Source organism: Bubalus kerabau, chromosome 3 (assembly GCF_029407905.1).
Source record: "Bubalus kerabau isolate K-KA32 ecotype Philippines breed swamp buffalo chromosome 3, PCC_UOA_SB_1v2, whole genome shotgun sequence".
Lineage (NCBI taxonomy): Eukaryota > Metazoa > Chordata > Mammalia > Artiodactyla > Bovidae > Bubalus > Bubalus kerabau.
In genome coordinates, this window is record NC_073626.1 from 151,696,820 (window position 1) to 151,713,885 (window position 17,066).

The 17,066-nt window shown below is 37.8% G+C and overlaps 1 protein-coding gene across 1 annotated transcript in view; it reads left to right on the top strand.

Annotated features, from left to right (window-relative positions):
• The window catches only part of UNC80 (unc-80 homolog, NALCN channel complex subunit), a 222,889-nt gene that overhangs the window by 33,438 nt on the left and 172,385 nt on the right, over positions 1-17,066 (top strand). Inside the window, exons 7-12 of the mRNA XM_055574457.1 lie at positions 5,777-6,038; positions 7,035-7,169; positions 9,166-9,382; positions 10,323-10,463; positions 11,571-11,839; positions 12,912-13,280. Coding sequence (XP_055430432.1) covers positions 5,777-6,038; positions 7,035-7,169; positions 9,166-9,382; positions 10,323-10,463; positions 11,571-11,839; positions 12,912-13,280 — 1,393 coding nt within the window. The remainder of the gene's footprint in view (positions 1-5,776; positions 6,039-7,034; positions 7,170-9,165; positions 9,383-10,322; positions 10,464-11,570; positions 11,840-12,911; positions 13,281-17,066) is intronic.

Here is a 17,066-nt window from a genome sequence, read left to right on the forward strand (position 1 = left end):
ATGTGAGAGTATGACTTTGGGTTCTCCACTCTGTTGCATTTCTCTGTTTGCCTGATTCTACCAATATCCTATTGTCTTGTTATTATAGCTTGTTTCTGATTTTTGTTATTGATTTTAATAAGTTAATTATCAGTTTTATAAAAGGTTTTCTGTATCTACTAAGAAAATCACGTGGGTATGTTCTCCTATAATTTTTTTTAGGTAGTAAATTAGTTTAAGAGACTTTCTAATAGTAAACCATTCTTAAATTCCTGAGGAAAATCTAACTTGTACATTGCTGGATGGAGTTTGTTAATATTTTGTTATTTTTACATTCATGCTCATAAACGTGCCTTGTGGTTTTCCTCTCCTGACTGTTGTCTGATTTCGGTAGCAAATTTACAATAGTCTCATGAACACCCCTTCTTTTTCTGTCTTTGGAACACTTTGTGTAAAACTATAAATTCCCTTTTCCTTAATGTTTAATGAAATTTGACTGTAAACTTTCTGGGCTTGATACATTTTTTAAATAAATTTTATTTACCACAATTCCATTTTTAAAGGTGGTGAGCCTATTTAGGTTTTAATTTCTTCTTGACTCAGTGCAGATGGATAAATACGTATTCATCTGGGTATTCAAACTTTTAATCCCATTAATCATAGTGTTTTCCCTTAATTATGAAACCATCATCATATCTAGTTATGTCTGCTTTTACAATGATCATATCTTGATCACATCTTTTATTGTATTTCTTGATTAATTTTTATTAGTTTTGTCAAAAAATAACATTTGATTTTGTTAATCCTATTTTCCTTTGTTTACTATTTTATTAGTATATGCTCCTCTTTTACTTTCCTTTTTTCTGTACTGTTTGGGGTTTTATTACTTTTTTTTTTTTTAACTTATTGAAGTATTAGCTTGGCCAAAAATTTCATTCAGATTTTTCTATTCATCCTAGGGAAAAACCTGAACAAACTTTTTGGCCAACTCGGTGGATGCTTACTTCATTATTTTTTACTTCTTTACAGTTCCTTTATCCTGCTATAGTCTTGTAATACTCTAAATGCTCTTTTCATTCCACTTTATCAGTATCTCACAAGTTTTCATATGTGGAATCATTATCATTCCATGTAATATTTAAAAAATTCTCATTGCAACTTTTTATTTGACCCATGAGTTATTTCAAAGTGTATTTCTAAATTGGCTAACTGATTAAAGTTTTATCTTTTTGCTGTTAATTTCTACTGGAATTCAACTATGGTTAGAGTACTAGGTTTATGTGAGATGATGAATTTTCCGTTTCTTTTGAGTCTTAATTTGTAAACATTTCAAGGTACAAGAAAACAATGTTAAATGTAGTATTCAGATCTCTTACGGTCTTCAGTTCAGTTCAATTCAGTTGCTCAGTCGTGTCCGACTCTTTGTGACCCCATGGACTGCAGCACATCCTGCTTCCCTGTCCATCACCAACTCCCAAAGCTTGCTCAAACTCACGTCTATCAGGTCGGTGATGCCATCTAACTGAAAGGTTGTTGCTGAGCCATGAAAGATGCCGGGATTCTTGGCCTCCAGAGGAGAGAATTAAATCCAGGGCTAGTGATGAGGCTTGATTGCTCAGAGCTTTTGTGTAATAAAGTTTTATTAAAATATAAAAGAGATGGACAAAGCTTCTGACATAGACATCAGAAGGGGGCAGAAAGAGTACCCCCCTGCTAGCCTTTAACAGTATGTTATATACCTATCAGCAAGCTAGGAAAGGAAATGTCTCAAAACTTAGAGTGGCACCAGGCCCCTCATCCACAATATGCATTTTGAGATAACACTGGCACAAGGTGAGTCATCTCTGGCCATGAATCTTGAAGAAAGCAGGTTTCCAAGTAAATATATAGTTTCATAAACATAGATTAGGAGAACAATGTACGAGTAAAACATACTGGTTTGTTGAGCCCTTATCAGTTCTGAGTCTTATGGGGAACCCACTTGAAGAAAGACAGAGTCTAGGGTAAATGCATAGTTCATTAACATATCTTAAGAAAAACATTTCTATAAGTAAAATGCATTGGTTAGCTGAAGGTTTGAGAAAAGGTTAGTTCAGGTAGAACCTGGTGTCGTCATGGCAACACAGAATTTTAAGAGAAACCTCCTTTTAATTTTGCATAGAGAAGGAAAAAAAATCTGACACATGTATTTTGTTTCCTCTTGCCACTTAAGAGAGAGAGAAAAAACGTCTGACACTTGCAGCATATTTCCTCTGTTTGGAGACCCCTAGCCTTCCTTCCTGTTACCCTCTCACAACCATCTCATCCTTTGCTGTCCCCTTCTCCTCCTGCCATCAATCTTTCCCAGCATCAGGGTCTTTTCCAAGGAGTCATTTCTTTGCATCAGGTGGCCAAAGGATTGGAGTTTCAGCTTCAACATCAGTCCTTACAATGAATATTCAGGACTGATTTCCTTTAGGATTGACTGGTTGGATCTCCTAGTCCAAGGGACTTGCAAGAGTCTTCTCCAACACCACAGTTCAAAAGCATCAATTCCTCAGTGCTCAGCTTTCCTTATAGTCCAACTCTCACATCCATACATGACTACTGTAAAAACCATAGCTTTGGTTAGACAGACCTTTGTTGGCAAAGTAATGTCTCTGCTTTTTAATATGCTGTCTAGGTTGGTCATAGCTTTTCTTCCAAGGAGCAAGCATATTTTAATTTCATGGCTTCTGTCACCATCTGCAGTGACTTACTTATAGTCTTACTCATCTCTATATATGCTTGATCTGCTATTTGCTTGAAAAATGTGTGTTAAAGTACCACTATTATTGTTTGTTTGTTTTCCCCTTACATGTCTCTTAGCTTTTGCTTTAAGTGTTTGGTAGCACTTATTAGGCTTCCCTGGTGGCTCAGAGGATAAAGCATCTGCCTGCAATGCAGGAGACCCGGGTTTTGATCCCTGGGTTGGGAAGATCCCCTGGAGAAGGAAATGGCAACCCACTCCAGTATTCTTGCTTGGAGAATCCCATGGACAGAGGAGCCTGGTGGGCTACAGTCCACGGGGTCGCAAAGACTAGGACATGACTGAGCAACTTCACACACACGTTAAGAATTTAAGCTTCTTGGCTTAGTTTTCCTTTTAATGTTATGGTAACCATCTTTATACCTAATAATACTGTTGTAGGAAGGGAGACCCCTACCAGGGCCTGAAACTGGGCTCTTGTCTAACACTCAGAAATGAATTGTCCGAGGACACACATGTGCTGACAAAACAAGAGATTTTATTGGGAAAGGGCACCTGGGTGGAGAGCAGCATGGTAAAGGAACCCAGGAAAACAGTTTTGTCACATGGCTTGCAGTCTTGGATTTTATGGTGATGGGATTAGTTTCCGGGTTGTCTTTAGCCGATCATTCTAAATCAGAGTCCTTCCTGGTGGTGCATGCCTTGTTCAGCCAAGATGGATGCCAGAGAGAAGGATTCTGGGAGGTGGTCAGACATGTGGTGTCTCCTTTTGACCTTTTTCCAAACTCTTCCGGTTGGTGGAGGCTTTTTAGTTTTATGTTTTTTACCAGGACCTCCTGTCATAAAACAATTCATGCAAATGGCTACTATGGAGCCTGGCCAGGGTGGGCAGTTTCAATCAATGTGCTTCCCCTAACGATACTTTTTACCTCAAAGTTTTTTTATTATTGTTACACCAACTTCCTTTTAATTACATTTACATATCTATACCTATTCTCTCCCTTCCTAACTTTCTGTGTCCTCAAATATTAGGATTTTATTTCCTAATTAGAATGTGACTAAACCTTGTTTTGTAAATCCACTATAAACATTCTTGTCTTTTATCCCATTAATGTATTCATTATTCATTTTGATGACTGACATTTTGGATTTATATTTTCCATTTTATTTTATTTTATACTTTTTATATACTTATGTGGAGAAGAAAATGGCAACCCACTCCAGTGTTCTTGCCTGGAGAATCCCAGGGATGGAGGAGCCTGGTAGGCTGCCGTCTGTGGGGTCGCACAGAGTCGGACACGACTGAAGTGACTTAGTAGTAGTATATACTTATGTATTTTATGTTTATTTTTTTCCTTCTCTGTCAATTGATTGTATTTTCTCTAATCTCCTTGTTTCTTGTTTTGGAAGGAAGTTTCTATTATATGGCTACTATTGAAAGTATAACATGGATTCTTATCTACTCAAAGTCAGAATTAAATGAAATCCCAATGTTTCAGCTCCAGTCACTCTGTGCCTTATTATATACTGTTATATACACTTATGAAAACATCACCATAATCAAGATAATGAACATATCCATCACCCTTTAAAATGTCTTTGTGCCCTTTGTAATTTTCCCCATTCTGAACCCCACTCTTTCTTCATTTACAGGCAGCCACTGATCTGCTTTCTGTAACTGTAGGTTAGTTTGCAATTTTCCAGAATTTTGTATAAGTGAAAACATACTCTTTTTACCCAGCACAATTATTGAATATAATACTTTTCTCCTTTTTATTGCTAAGTAATATTCTGTCATATGAATATATCACAATTTGTTTTTTCACTCACCTGTTGATGTACATTGTGTTTTAAGTTCGGGACCATTACATTCTTATAAAGTCCTTTTCCACTCCATGTCAGTTAAAAAAAAAACATAGCCAATTTTTTTTCTAGTACTATTATGGCTTTATATTTCTGCATTTAAATTTTAATCTATCTTGATTTTATTTGGTAAATAAAATATATTAATTTAAGACAGACTAAATTAAATTTTTCCTGAGGAGTAAGTCAATTATGCCAATATTATTTATTGACTAGTATATTCTTTGAAGTAATTTGATTCTTGATCTTTATATATATTAAATATTTATAAATACTTGAATCTTTTGTAGCTCATATTTTATACCACTGAACTCTTGTTTAAAATCTTGACTAAATATTATTGTTGTATAACACAGATTAATGTCTTGCAATTTATACTCTTTACATTTCTTCTTAAGCCTTTTTTGATTACTCCCAATTTTTTTTCATCCATTCAATTAATTTCTCTGGAAATTTCATTGGAATTTGTGATATTGTGATTTATAAAAAGAAATATATAATATTTTGTCTTCATCCTTGTTTCTGTCTCAAAGTCCCTATAATCCTTAGGGTATCCTAAGTGATGAGCGGAACAATTATCTTTTACTATGTTAATAAGATGACTTTTGGACAGCATGTAAGTTTAGGGGCTTTTGTTTGTTTAGTTCTATACAGTTTCCTTGGCTCCTTTACATAATATTATCAAGTTGAAATTTAAAAATCCTTATGAAGTACTACACATAAGGATTATTCCCATTTCTATCAAGGTATAAGTCAACCTGATGTATAACCTTAATATAAAAGAAACATCATAATATGAACCTCATCTGTTTCTATAGACCACCACCACCAAATTACTCACTAACTGTACTGACTACTTGACTCTCCTCCACCTGCTTGAGACTCATGACTTCTTTTTAAACTCCGTTCCTCCATAGGCACTGTTTCCTCTGACTGAAATGCTGACCCACTCTCCTGACCAATCCTCAGTTTTGCCTGGATAATTGCTACCTGACCTTCAAAACTCTCTCCAGTGTCTCTACTTCTAGGTAGTATCTAGCAAAAGTAGGATGAGTGAGACCACTTAGGAGGATGGTAGGATGAAACAAGAGACAAGTAAATGACTGAATGAACCAGTGAGAAAAGTGGAGCTATAAGCCATGTTTTGCCACCCCTTGGAATGTATGACTTCTAGTATAATCATGTGCTTTCTGCCATTGGAAACAGGGTCTCTCTCGTGATACCTCCATGCCAAAGGTCCCGCTATGCCACCTACTTTGATGTTGCTGTTCTTCGCTGCCTACTCCAGCCGCACTGGTCTGAGGAAGGCACTCAGTGGTCTCTGATGTACTATCTACAAAGACTGAGACACATGTTGGAAGAGAAGCCAGAAAAGCCCCCAGAGCCAGATATTCCTCTCCTGCCCAGACCCAGGAGTAGCTCCATGGTGGCAGCAGCTCCCTCACTAGTGAACACACATAAAACCCAGGTAAGAGCATCTCGGGTCCATTGTTTTTTCAACAAACAACTTGGCCATAACAGTCTTTTTTCCTTCTGTGTATCCAGCTCTTATTTATACCATTGCTGACTGTTTGGTTGGTGGGTTCCCCTGATACTATTATCCTTTCCTTTCCATCTTTTACTACTGGACCATTTTGCTGTTCTATTTTGCAAAATTCCATTTTGCATTTAATTTACCAGCCAAAGAAGTGCTTTCTAAATGCCTCTTACACACACTAATCTAGAGCAAGCTTCTGTTGATCCATAATAATGGAATATGGGTCTCCTGGCTAATCAAAGTGCTAGTTAATAAAGAGTTTTTGTATTTAACTGTCAATTACCAATATTACAAAGTGCATGACACTGGTGTTTTACTGAATATGATTTAACCTCCTTTGCATAGCTCAAAATTTTCCTGTGCCTCAATGTCACCTTTCACAATATTGGCTGTTGATATATAGTCTTGCTGTTTATTATAGATGTTTGAAGGAATAAACTGAATATGTCCTGATGACATCCCCGTGAAAATCACTTTTTGATAAGTGAAAGTACTAATAGCAGCTTAAACACTTGTTCTCTTTTTCAACATGTTAAATATGTAAAGTATGATCTGCAATGTGTTGCAGTTGTTTGAGTTTATTGAAATGTGAATTGGCTGTATCTGAAATATGTCTGCATATTCTGAAAATAAACAGGAGTGATATCAGAATGAAAAGGACATATGTTCTGTTTTAGTAATAGATGATTCTGCCCAGAGTGAATAGCTCCTCTGGTGAATCATTAAATGGAAAAACACATTTTTTAAATAGAAAAAGAAATACCTACTCCCTTCTTATTTTCTTGGCTTTCCTAAATCTGGAACTTTGTGATCTCACTGTTGAAATCTCCGAAAAGAAGTTATAATTAATATGAAATATATCTCTCTTGTAATATGAAATATATCTCTAAGTCCTTGACCATTAATCTATTTTTATTGTCTATTAAGGATCTCACCATGAAGTGTAATGAAGAGGAGAAATCTCTCAGTCCTGAAGCCTTTTCCAAAGTTTCATTGACGAATCTACGCAGGTCTGCCATCCCAGATCTTTCTTCAGATCTTGGCATGAACATTTTTAAGAAGGTGAGGAGAACCACTTAAAAAAAAAAACAAAACAGCAACAAAAAAACAGTAGGGCATGAAATGCTTCTGATTGTGCTGCTGAGTCAGGTGGGTTGAGGAAGGACCTCAGAATAGAGGTCCACTCCCAGTTAAAGCACTGACTTGCGGTATGACCTTGGGCAGCATGACCTTTCACATTCCCTCCCTGTGCATGAGTTCTTCCCATTTTACACATTATGTGGGGTTGTTACAGAGCTCCATCCTGATGATATGTGTCAAGTGCTTCTAGTAGTGTGGTCATGGAGATGGTCGTGGTAGAAGTGATGGTATCAAACATTTGTATAGCTCATCTCATTCTACCAAGCACTTCATATAAATAATTCTGATTTAATCCAATGAGACTTTTATTCTCCACAATTTGCACCTAAGAACCTGAGTCTTATTGCAGTTCTTAGAGTAATGGGATCATCATAAAACATTCATTCTTGAAGTCATCTCTTAAAACTTTTAAGGCAATAGAAAAACCAAGCTTTGTGATAACGTGGTAAATCCTTATAACTGACCACTAGCTTTACTATCGTCACTTCTCTTTGTGAGTGACAGTGTAGGTTTCCATTCAGCAAACATTTATTGCACATCCACAAGAATCTAGAACACTAAAACTGGGAAATTAAAGGTTGAGTCTTTGTGTAAATAAACTGACTTGGGAGTCAGTTGATTGGTTCAAATTCCACTCCTACCATTTTCTACCCATGTGATACTGGCCAAATGATATTGGTTTCTTCATTTATAAATGGGTACATAATATACTTACCTCAAAAGGTTATGATAATTGAGATTATGTGTGTAGAGTCTTTATTGGGCCTAGTACTTAGCAAGTACTCAATAAATGTTAACTGTTATTTTCAACAATAAAATAGAAATAAGACTGCACCTTAGAAACTTTAGATAGTTTTAGAAAGGTTGAGTCCAACCTCAGAACTAGGTCTTCTAACTAAATATTTCATGCTCTTATTAATCCACTCTTCTCTCTTTTTTATAAGCAAATGGAGCTAATCAAATAGAAAATAATATGTGTAAGATAATGTATGTGTGGTGGCTTATTTTTTTCTTTTGCAAAATGACTAGTTTGTGTCAATGAAGACCACAGAATTACCAACCTATCTATAAGCTCAGAGTTTGCTATGCAACATTGATAATTTAGTAAAAGACAAATGCTGTAGTTTTTCTAAAAATGTTAATCAGTGGGGAGAAAAGAGGTTTTCAGTTCTGATTGCATATGAGAATCTCTGCAGAACTTTTAATAAATCAAGGGCCCAGGCCTGACCCTGGATCTATGAAGTCACAATTGCTGAAGATTAGGCCCAGACATTAGTATATTTTAAAAACTTCAGGCAATTCTAAACTCTTAGATATACTGGATCTTGAATTTCTTTGATTGATAGGTCATAGGGTTGTACCAAGGCATATTCTGAATCTTCTTTGCCTCTCCTACGAACAGAGGTATGCATCTGAAGTCATTTGGCTGAAACAGGGGATCTGTCTTGAAAAATGGAATAGAAAAAGACTGATTGGTCTACGTGATGACTCAGGGCTCCTATATACTATCCCAGGGTTTCTCAAGTTTTACCAAGCATCAGAATCACCTGCAGGACTTGTTAAACATTGCTGGACTTCTCCTTTTGACTTTCTGATCTAGTATGTCTGGGGTTGAACCTGAGACTCTGCATTTCTGACAATTTCCCAGGCACCAACGCTGGTCCAGGGACAACACTTGGAGAAACATTCCTCAAGCCCAACCCGGCAGAAAAACCTAGGAAATATGTTATCTTTTTCTTAATTTCTTTCACTGCTTTGCACATTGTGGAAATTTCTTGCGTCTCTACTGAATGACATTTGGTGACTTTCTGGGTCTCCTTTTCCTGGAACATTTCCTGAATTTTACTCCAACCCTTTGGGAAGCAAATGGTAACCTTGCCTTTGCCCTGTGCCTGACCTTCATCTCTTACCCCTGTAGTTCAAGAGCCGCAAAGAAGACAGAGAGAGGAAAGGTTCCATCCCATTCCACCACACGGGGAAGAGGCGGCCTCGGAGAATGGGAGTGCCATTCCTGCTGCACGAGGATCACCTGGATGTGTCCCCAACTCGTAGCACATTCTCCTTTGGAAGTTTCTCTGGGCTAGGAGAAGACAGACGAGGCATGGAAAAAGGAGGCTGGCAAACCACCATTTTAGGTGACCACAAGGACCTTCGAAAGTAGGGCAGAGCTTCTTTGACCTGTTTAGAAATCTGGATCTAGGGCTCCCAGGGAAATCTGTACCTTTCTCGACAGTTTAGTCGAGAAATCTGGGCCCAAATACAGCCTCCCCAGGACCCAAATACTGCTGTGTCTTCATAGACAAAGAAATGGAAATAACTGAATTATGTAAGAATCCCGTATAATTAGACAGCCCTATTTCTAATCATCCTATACAATAATTCTTTAAATTTTATTGAAGTATAATTTATATATAATAGCATGTTAATTTCTTCTCTATAGCAAAGTGACTAAGTTATATATATGTATTTATATTTTTTCATATTCTTTTAATATTTCATATTCTTTTCACATGATATCGATTAGAGTTCCCTGTACTATCCAGTATGACCTTGTTGTTTATTCATCCTATATATAATAATTTGCCTCTGCTAATCCCAAACTCCCATTACTTTCCTCCCCTACCCTGCCTTCCTCTTGGCAACTGCAAGTCTGTTCACAGCAGTATATCATTCTAGACATGGAAACATGGCCTTAGAGGGCTCTGTGCATTAACTTTGTGAATCCAAAGACAGACTTTTCTTTCACTCAGATATTAAAAAAAGATGTAAAGAAGAGAAAAGGGAGCTTTTTTTTTTCTTTCTGGATGTCATATTAAGAAGACCAGCTTAAAATCAAGAGATGACAACTAGCGGGGGCCTAACAGATGGTTTCTGACATTTGGCTTAGATTGGGGCTGACCTTCTCACAGGCAGCTTCATCAATCATCTCAACCCTGAATGTTCCCAAGGGAGATTTAATTCCTGCTAGTCAGCTGTGCCTTGCAGAGTTCCTAATACCCGCTGACTGTCACTGCCGTCCTTTGGCAGAACATCTTTCAGATTTTCTAACCTTCTTGTGGTTCTCGTCCTTCTCAGGGAAATTTACCCGGCGGGGCAGTTCCGACGCGGCCACCGAGATGGAGAGCCTGAGCGCCAGGCACTCCCACTCTCATCACACGTTGGTGAGTGACCTGCCAGACCACTCCAACAGCCACGGGGAGAACATCGTCAAGGAAGGTGGGTCGGAGGCGGCCCCTGCAGGCGGGACTTCAGGTTTCTTTTCCTGTTTCCTGTTTTTTCTCCATGTTCCATCTTCATTGTAATCTGGCTCCATGTGCTTTTTGAAAACTTGCATTTGTGTATTTTATGGCTGGATTATTTGTGAGCCATTCTTAAAATTTCCTTAGTAGCAAGAGCTATGGGATAGCACACGGTGAACACCATACCTCTCAGAGGGAAAACAAGGGCAACCCATTCCATATTTGTTTTCACAAGAGCATTGACCTACAGGAAAGACTTCTAGGACATCTGACACATCCCTCTGAAGGGTTTGTCCATCTTCAGGGGAGGAAAGTCCCTACCTTCTAAGGTCACTGATTCCCTTTCCAGACAGCTGCTATTCTGTGCTTTATGTGGAGCAAATGTGTGCCTCTGGATGAAATCCAAGATGGGTTCTTAATCTGTGCTCTTCTCAACCTATGAGTATAAATTTAGTCCCTCTTTTCCCTGGACTGTACTTCAAGTACTTGATGACATTTGTTAGTTACCACCACAAATTTATTTTCCATAATTCTTAAGCAGAAGAGAAAAAAGAATCTTTCTTGTTTTCTGTTGCCTCAATATATTAAATAAAACCAAATATTTTCACAGCTACAAACTTGTGGGGAAATATTTCAACCAAATTAGTTTAACTATTGGAGAAGGAAATGGCAACCCACTCCAATATTCTTGCCTGGATAATCCCGTGGACAGAGGAGCCTGGTGGGCCCCAGTTCAAGGGGTCGCAAAGATTCGGACACAAATGAAGCGACTGAGCACAACACTGTGTAACTAACCAATAGTGTCTATCTTCTAACTGCATAAAAAGCACCAGTTAGACAAAAAAATTCTATCCTGGGTCTCAGGAAAGCCAGTTAAGAGTTCACATTTTCTATAGCCTTCATTGTTTGTCAGATATTATTATACATGACTTAACATCACGGGAGTTGACAATAGCCTTGAGACTCTCCATCAAATATATGCTATAGCTGTGATTGTGGTCGTGATTTAAATAGTAGGTTAAGTGTCTAACATGATCTTGTAGGTTCATATGGGAGAAGTAAGACATTGCTTTCCTTTTTCTAGTGCGATCTCAGATCTCCACTATTACAGTTGCAACCTTCAATACCACGTTGGCATCGTTCAACGTTGGCTACGCAGACTTTTTCAGCGAGCATATGCGGAAGCTCTGCAACCAGGTGCCCATCCCTGAGATGCCACACGAACCCCTGGCATGTGCAAATCTGCCTCGAAGCCTCACAGACTCCTGCATAAACTACAGCTACTTGGAAGACACAGAACATATTGATGGGTCCAATAACTTTGTCCACAAGAATGGCATGCTTGATCTTTCTGTACGGAGCAAGAATTTTTCTTACTGAAGCGCAAAAGATATTGAATCTTTGGTCCAGTTTTTACAATGTTGGGTAAAATGGACATATAAGTTCTTAGAAATGTTGAGTCTTTAAGTGAAAAAGCTACACTTAAAAAAGAAAAAACCTTTTACGAGTGTATCACCCATCTTAGATGTAACCTTTCTTTTTTTTGAGCTTCACTTTAGATTTGATCTGATATTAGAATATTTTTATAATTGAAAAACATTAGTGAATCCTGAATACACTTAGTAAATATCTGTGTATTTGTGTTTGCTAAGTCCCTCATATTCTAGACCAGTAGTAAAAAATTCTGTTTGTTTTCTTTTGTTATATAGGCAACATGACTATAAACCACCCAAATAGCAAGAGAGAATGAATAGAAGTCCATTAAAACATTTAAACCTGCATTCTCAAGAATGCCTGTCTTGATTATAATTATTAGCAAATGAAAGGGTTGTTATATTTTACAAATATATTTCACACAATTTTTTTTATTTCACATTAGGGAACCTGGCTCAGCAAATAATTTAAAATATTAAAATCAATAGAAAGACATAATTTAAACATGCAAATATTTTGCATTTAAAATTAAATGTAAATAATGATGCAATTGCAAATGTTCCTCTATTATATGTCTAAGGAAACCTTTGCTCTTCACCAATTATTGGTGGAAAGGATTATTGGCAGAGGATTAAAACACTTTGATTTTAGAAATCAGTTGAGCAAGTTTTCATTTGGGCAAGTAATTGCTCTCCCATTAATCCATTATGCTTTGTTATCTCCATTAACTGTCCATATTATGGCAACTTTAGAGTCCTTAAATGAGATAACACACTTATACATTTTTAATTCCTCGGGTGATTTGTTGATTAAGCACATATACAAGGTTCCAATGCAGCATAATAAGATCATCTGAAAATTACCTGAATTATTTATACTTATGTGCATAGAACAGCCAAAGGAAATGCAATAAATGGAATAGCCAAATCTATTTAGGAAGAGGTAATTCAAGTAACTTAATCACTCTCTGATTACTTTTGTCTTCCCCCAGGTGGTTCTGAAGGCTGTTTATCTTGTCCTTAACCATGACATCAGTTCTCGCATATGCGATGTGGCACTGAACATTGTGGAATGCTTGCTTCAGCTTGGTGTGGTGCCCTGTGTAGAGAAGAACAGAAAGAAGAGTGAAAACAAGGAAAATGGAACTGTAGAAAAAAGACCAAGTGAGGGAACTTTCCAGTTCAAAGGAGTGTCTGGAAGTTCCACCTGTGGATTTGGGGGTCCTACAGTGAGTGGAGCTGGAGATGGTGGAGGAGATGAAGGAGGAGGTGGTGATGGAGGAGGTGGAGGAGGTGATGGAGGAGGAGGTGGAGGAGGTGGAGGTGGCCCCTATGAGAAGAATGATAAGAACCAAGATAAGGTATGAATGAACCAGCTTTTCCATACTCATGAAATGTTATTCCTGATTTCTTTCCATATTTTTGCTTGCCAGCAATTTGTTGGCTCAATAGCTGCTAGTCACTAGTCCATAATAAGCAGTATGCATGCATGTATGCATGCTCAGTCACTTCAGTCATGTCCAGCTCTTTGCAACCTTATGGACTGTAGCCCACCAGGCTCCTCTGTTCGTGGGATTCTCCAGACAAGAATACGGGTGTGAGGTGCCATGCCCTCCTCCTGGGGATCTCCCACATCCAGGAATTGAACTCACATCTCCTGCATCTCCAGCATTGCAGACAGATCCTTTACTGCTGAGCCATCTGGAAGCCTCTAATAAGCAGAATAATTTTTCTGAAAAACATTAAGTTCTTTCTCTTGATTTAAGGAACGCATTTTTAGGTAGCCTGCTTCAGTCACAATTAAAGAGAAGAAAAGGGGGAATTTTTATTTAGTAAGTTGATTTGTTGGTATGAGTTTAGAAGACTAGCCTTTGTCCTCTTACAGCTCGGTGTGTCACACCCAGGGGTCTTTATCGTTCTCATTAGTTATTGTTTCTGAATTTAACTTCCTTTGACTTGACCTCATTTATGATTTCAGCACTTAACATCAGCAATTAGTTTTCTAATTTGAATTTTAAAGAATTACTGCAGCTATATTGATATAATTTATGCCATTTCAATTTGAGATCTTACTTGGAAAGTAGTAAGTAATTGAAATCAAAAAAGAGATTTGAATCTCTAACAGGTGATGATCTACACATCAGGCCAAATGTTTACATGTGTAAGATTTCACGGTGCAGAGTTCTACTACCTACATATTATCTTAAATATAAATTGTTGATTTTTTTGTGGGATATCCGGTTTTTACAGCTGAAGGTGTGCAGTGTTCCTTCTTCTTTTTTCCCCTTCCTCTCTTTCTAGTCCTACATCATACCTGTTTAATTTGCATTTATCATGTTTCTTTCCTCTTGGTCTATTCTCATTTTTCCCAATATTTGTGGACTCTCATCCAATAATTCCTGCCCTGGTATTCTTAGGTTCCCGAACCTAACTTTTCCTTTAGGATTTCTTCTACTGCCTCACTCATATTTATATATCTTCCAATTCTAATAGAATCTTCTGGTACTTGATGTTTCCAACTTTTACATTCCCAAACATCACTGAGGATAATTCAAGGGTCCTCAGATCTCATTGTAGATGAAAATTATCAAAATGTTGATATTAATCACAAGGGGTTTGAACTTGGATCCTAAGATCTAAGGGATTTTTCAGTCAAAAGTTATGTAGGAATTAGTAAACAAATACAAAGTATAAGGACCACATTTATAAACACAGCAAACAGTAAGATTCTTAACTTAAAATTGTTTTACCTGTCAATCTGTGTGGCAATTCAAAGAGACGATAGATAGAACTATGTCATTTTGTTGCAAACTTCAAGGGAAAATAGGAAAAATAAAAGTTGTCAAATTTTGATAAACTCTTATCAGTAAAACTTAGATATATGCTAAATTGATGAGGCTTTGTTATGTTTGGGGCTTCCCAGGTGGTGCTAGTGGTGAAGAACAGGCCTGCCAATGAAGGAGACGAGATATAGGTTTGATCCCTTGTTATGTTTATTGAGGATTTATTAAGTTTATTATCAGTATTTTGTTTCTGTTTGGGTTTTGTTTTAGTTCTAAAATAACACCCAACTAGTATTCACATCTAATTTTTTATTAAAGAGCTACAAATGTCTTGCCTATCTAGATATTATATATAATCTAGATATTATTAATCTATTATATTATATAAATATAAATCTATTGTATGTAATCTAGATGTTATATGTAATATATAGATATTATGAACACTAGAAACTTGACAATATAAATGTTACTTTGACCAGTTACTTTTGATTAGGATGGGGTTTTACAAAGTCAGATTATGTGTTCTCCAAAACAACCACAAAAGATGCAAATGTTCTGTAGTTAGTTCTGCAAAATAATATCCTCTCTAATGCAGAGAATTTTTAAAACTGTACCCGAACGTAGGTCAAATGCATTGTACTTGTGATTCACACAGGTCTGCTCTGCCTCCAACCCATCTGTTATTTTCAGTGGAACTGGGAGTTTATCTAATTTTGCAACCTAGTAATACCAGAAGCATGGGGGAATTGATTAATTCAGAAAAGAAGATCTAATTTCTATTTCTATATTTGCTGCAAACGAGTACTGAGAACTTGAAATGTTATTTAATATGTGTCCTGATTTCTGCCTATAGCATGCAACGTCTTTCTGAATGTCTCCTTCTGGAGGAGCTGAAATCCCAAGGACATCTGAAGATCCAAAGAAATACAGATATTTACAAAAAGCTTTGGGAGCTAGGAATTTTTTTGAGGAACATTTAATAGTTTTTAAATGTTCATAAATCAATCTTCCAAATCAGCTCTTCCCCAGGGTGACCTTTTCTGAGGCACGACTGCCTCTGGCCACACAGGCTGTGTACTCTATAAGAGCTCTCTGCTAAAGAGGCCAGGCAGGACTGAAATCAGGGACAGTCAAGGCTGCTTCTACTAAGAGGCACCTTTTAGTAGAAGGTGCCTACTACTCACTTTTTCTAATTCATCCTCCCAGAATAGTGCCTTTTCTAACTTGCACAAAGTTGCCCCAAAGGATAGCAGTGCCCCACACCTAGAAATGGGCTTCCCTGGTAGCTCAGCTTATAAAGAATCCACCTGCAATGTGAAAGACTCAGGTTCAATCCCTGGGTTGGGAAGATTCCCTGGAGGGAGGGCATGGCAACCTACTCCAGTATTCTTGCCTGGAGAATCCCTTGGACAGAGGAGCCTGGTGGGCTATAGTCTACGGAGTTGCAAAGAGCTGGACACAACTGACTAAGCACAGCACACCTAGAAATAATCATTAACACTGGTTTTGCTATTATTATGCACCTTACTTGTTTTGCCTCACAAACTCTGTGAGACGGATATTTTATGATTCCCCTTTTGTGAGGTGTAGGGTGTTAAGTAGCTTGCCCAAGGTTATGGAGCTAAGATTTTAATTTAAACTTAAAACACTTATGAATTGGTGAAGGAATTCACCAATTCCTACACCAGTCATACTCAGTCATGTTGGACTTTTTGTGACCCCATGGACTATAGCCTGCCAGGCTCCTCTGTCCATGGGATTCTCCAGGCAAGAATACTGGAATGGGTTGCCATTCCCTTTTCTTGGGGATCTTCCTGACCCAGGGATTGAACCTGGGTCTCCTGCATTGACAGGCAGTTTCTTTACCCTCTGAACCACCAGGGAAGCCACTCTTGAATATATGTACATATAAATAAATAAATGTATGTATGTTCTAGGTATGTGTATATATATGTATGTATGAGTCTTCCATTTGTAAGCATCTGAGCTGCAGAGTTCCCAAGAAGCAGACTCGGACAAAGAGATGTGTGCAGGAGGTTTCATGGGGTGTCCACTCAGAATTGATACCTGTGAAATGTAAAAGAAGCAGGATGGAGCCAAGAGAGAAGCTGAATTGCAATGTAGTTGTAACAGAGACTTCAGTCCCTCACACAGGGAGCACCAGAGTTGGGATGGTTCTTCAAAGTAATCCCTGGGTAAAGTAAGGGAGCCCACCTTATTCCATGACCTCCCTCCTAGCCCTCTTTATGCCCTTGACCAATCATTGGAGGTAGATTGCTTCCAGGAGGAGAGCGTAATGTGGGTCAAGGCCGATCTCTTTAGCTAAGGGCAATGCCTGAAGAGGAACTCACCTGAGTTATC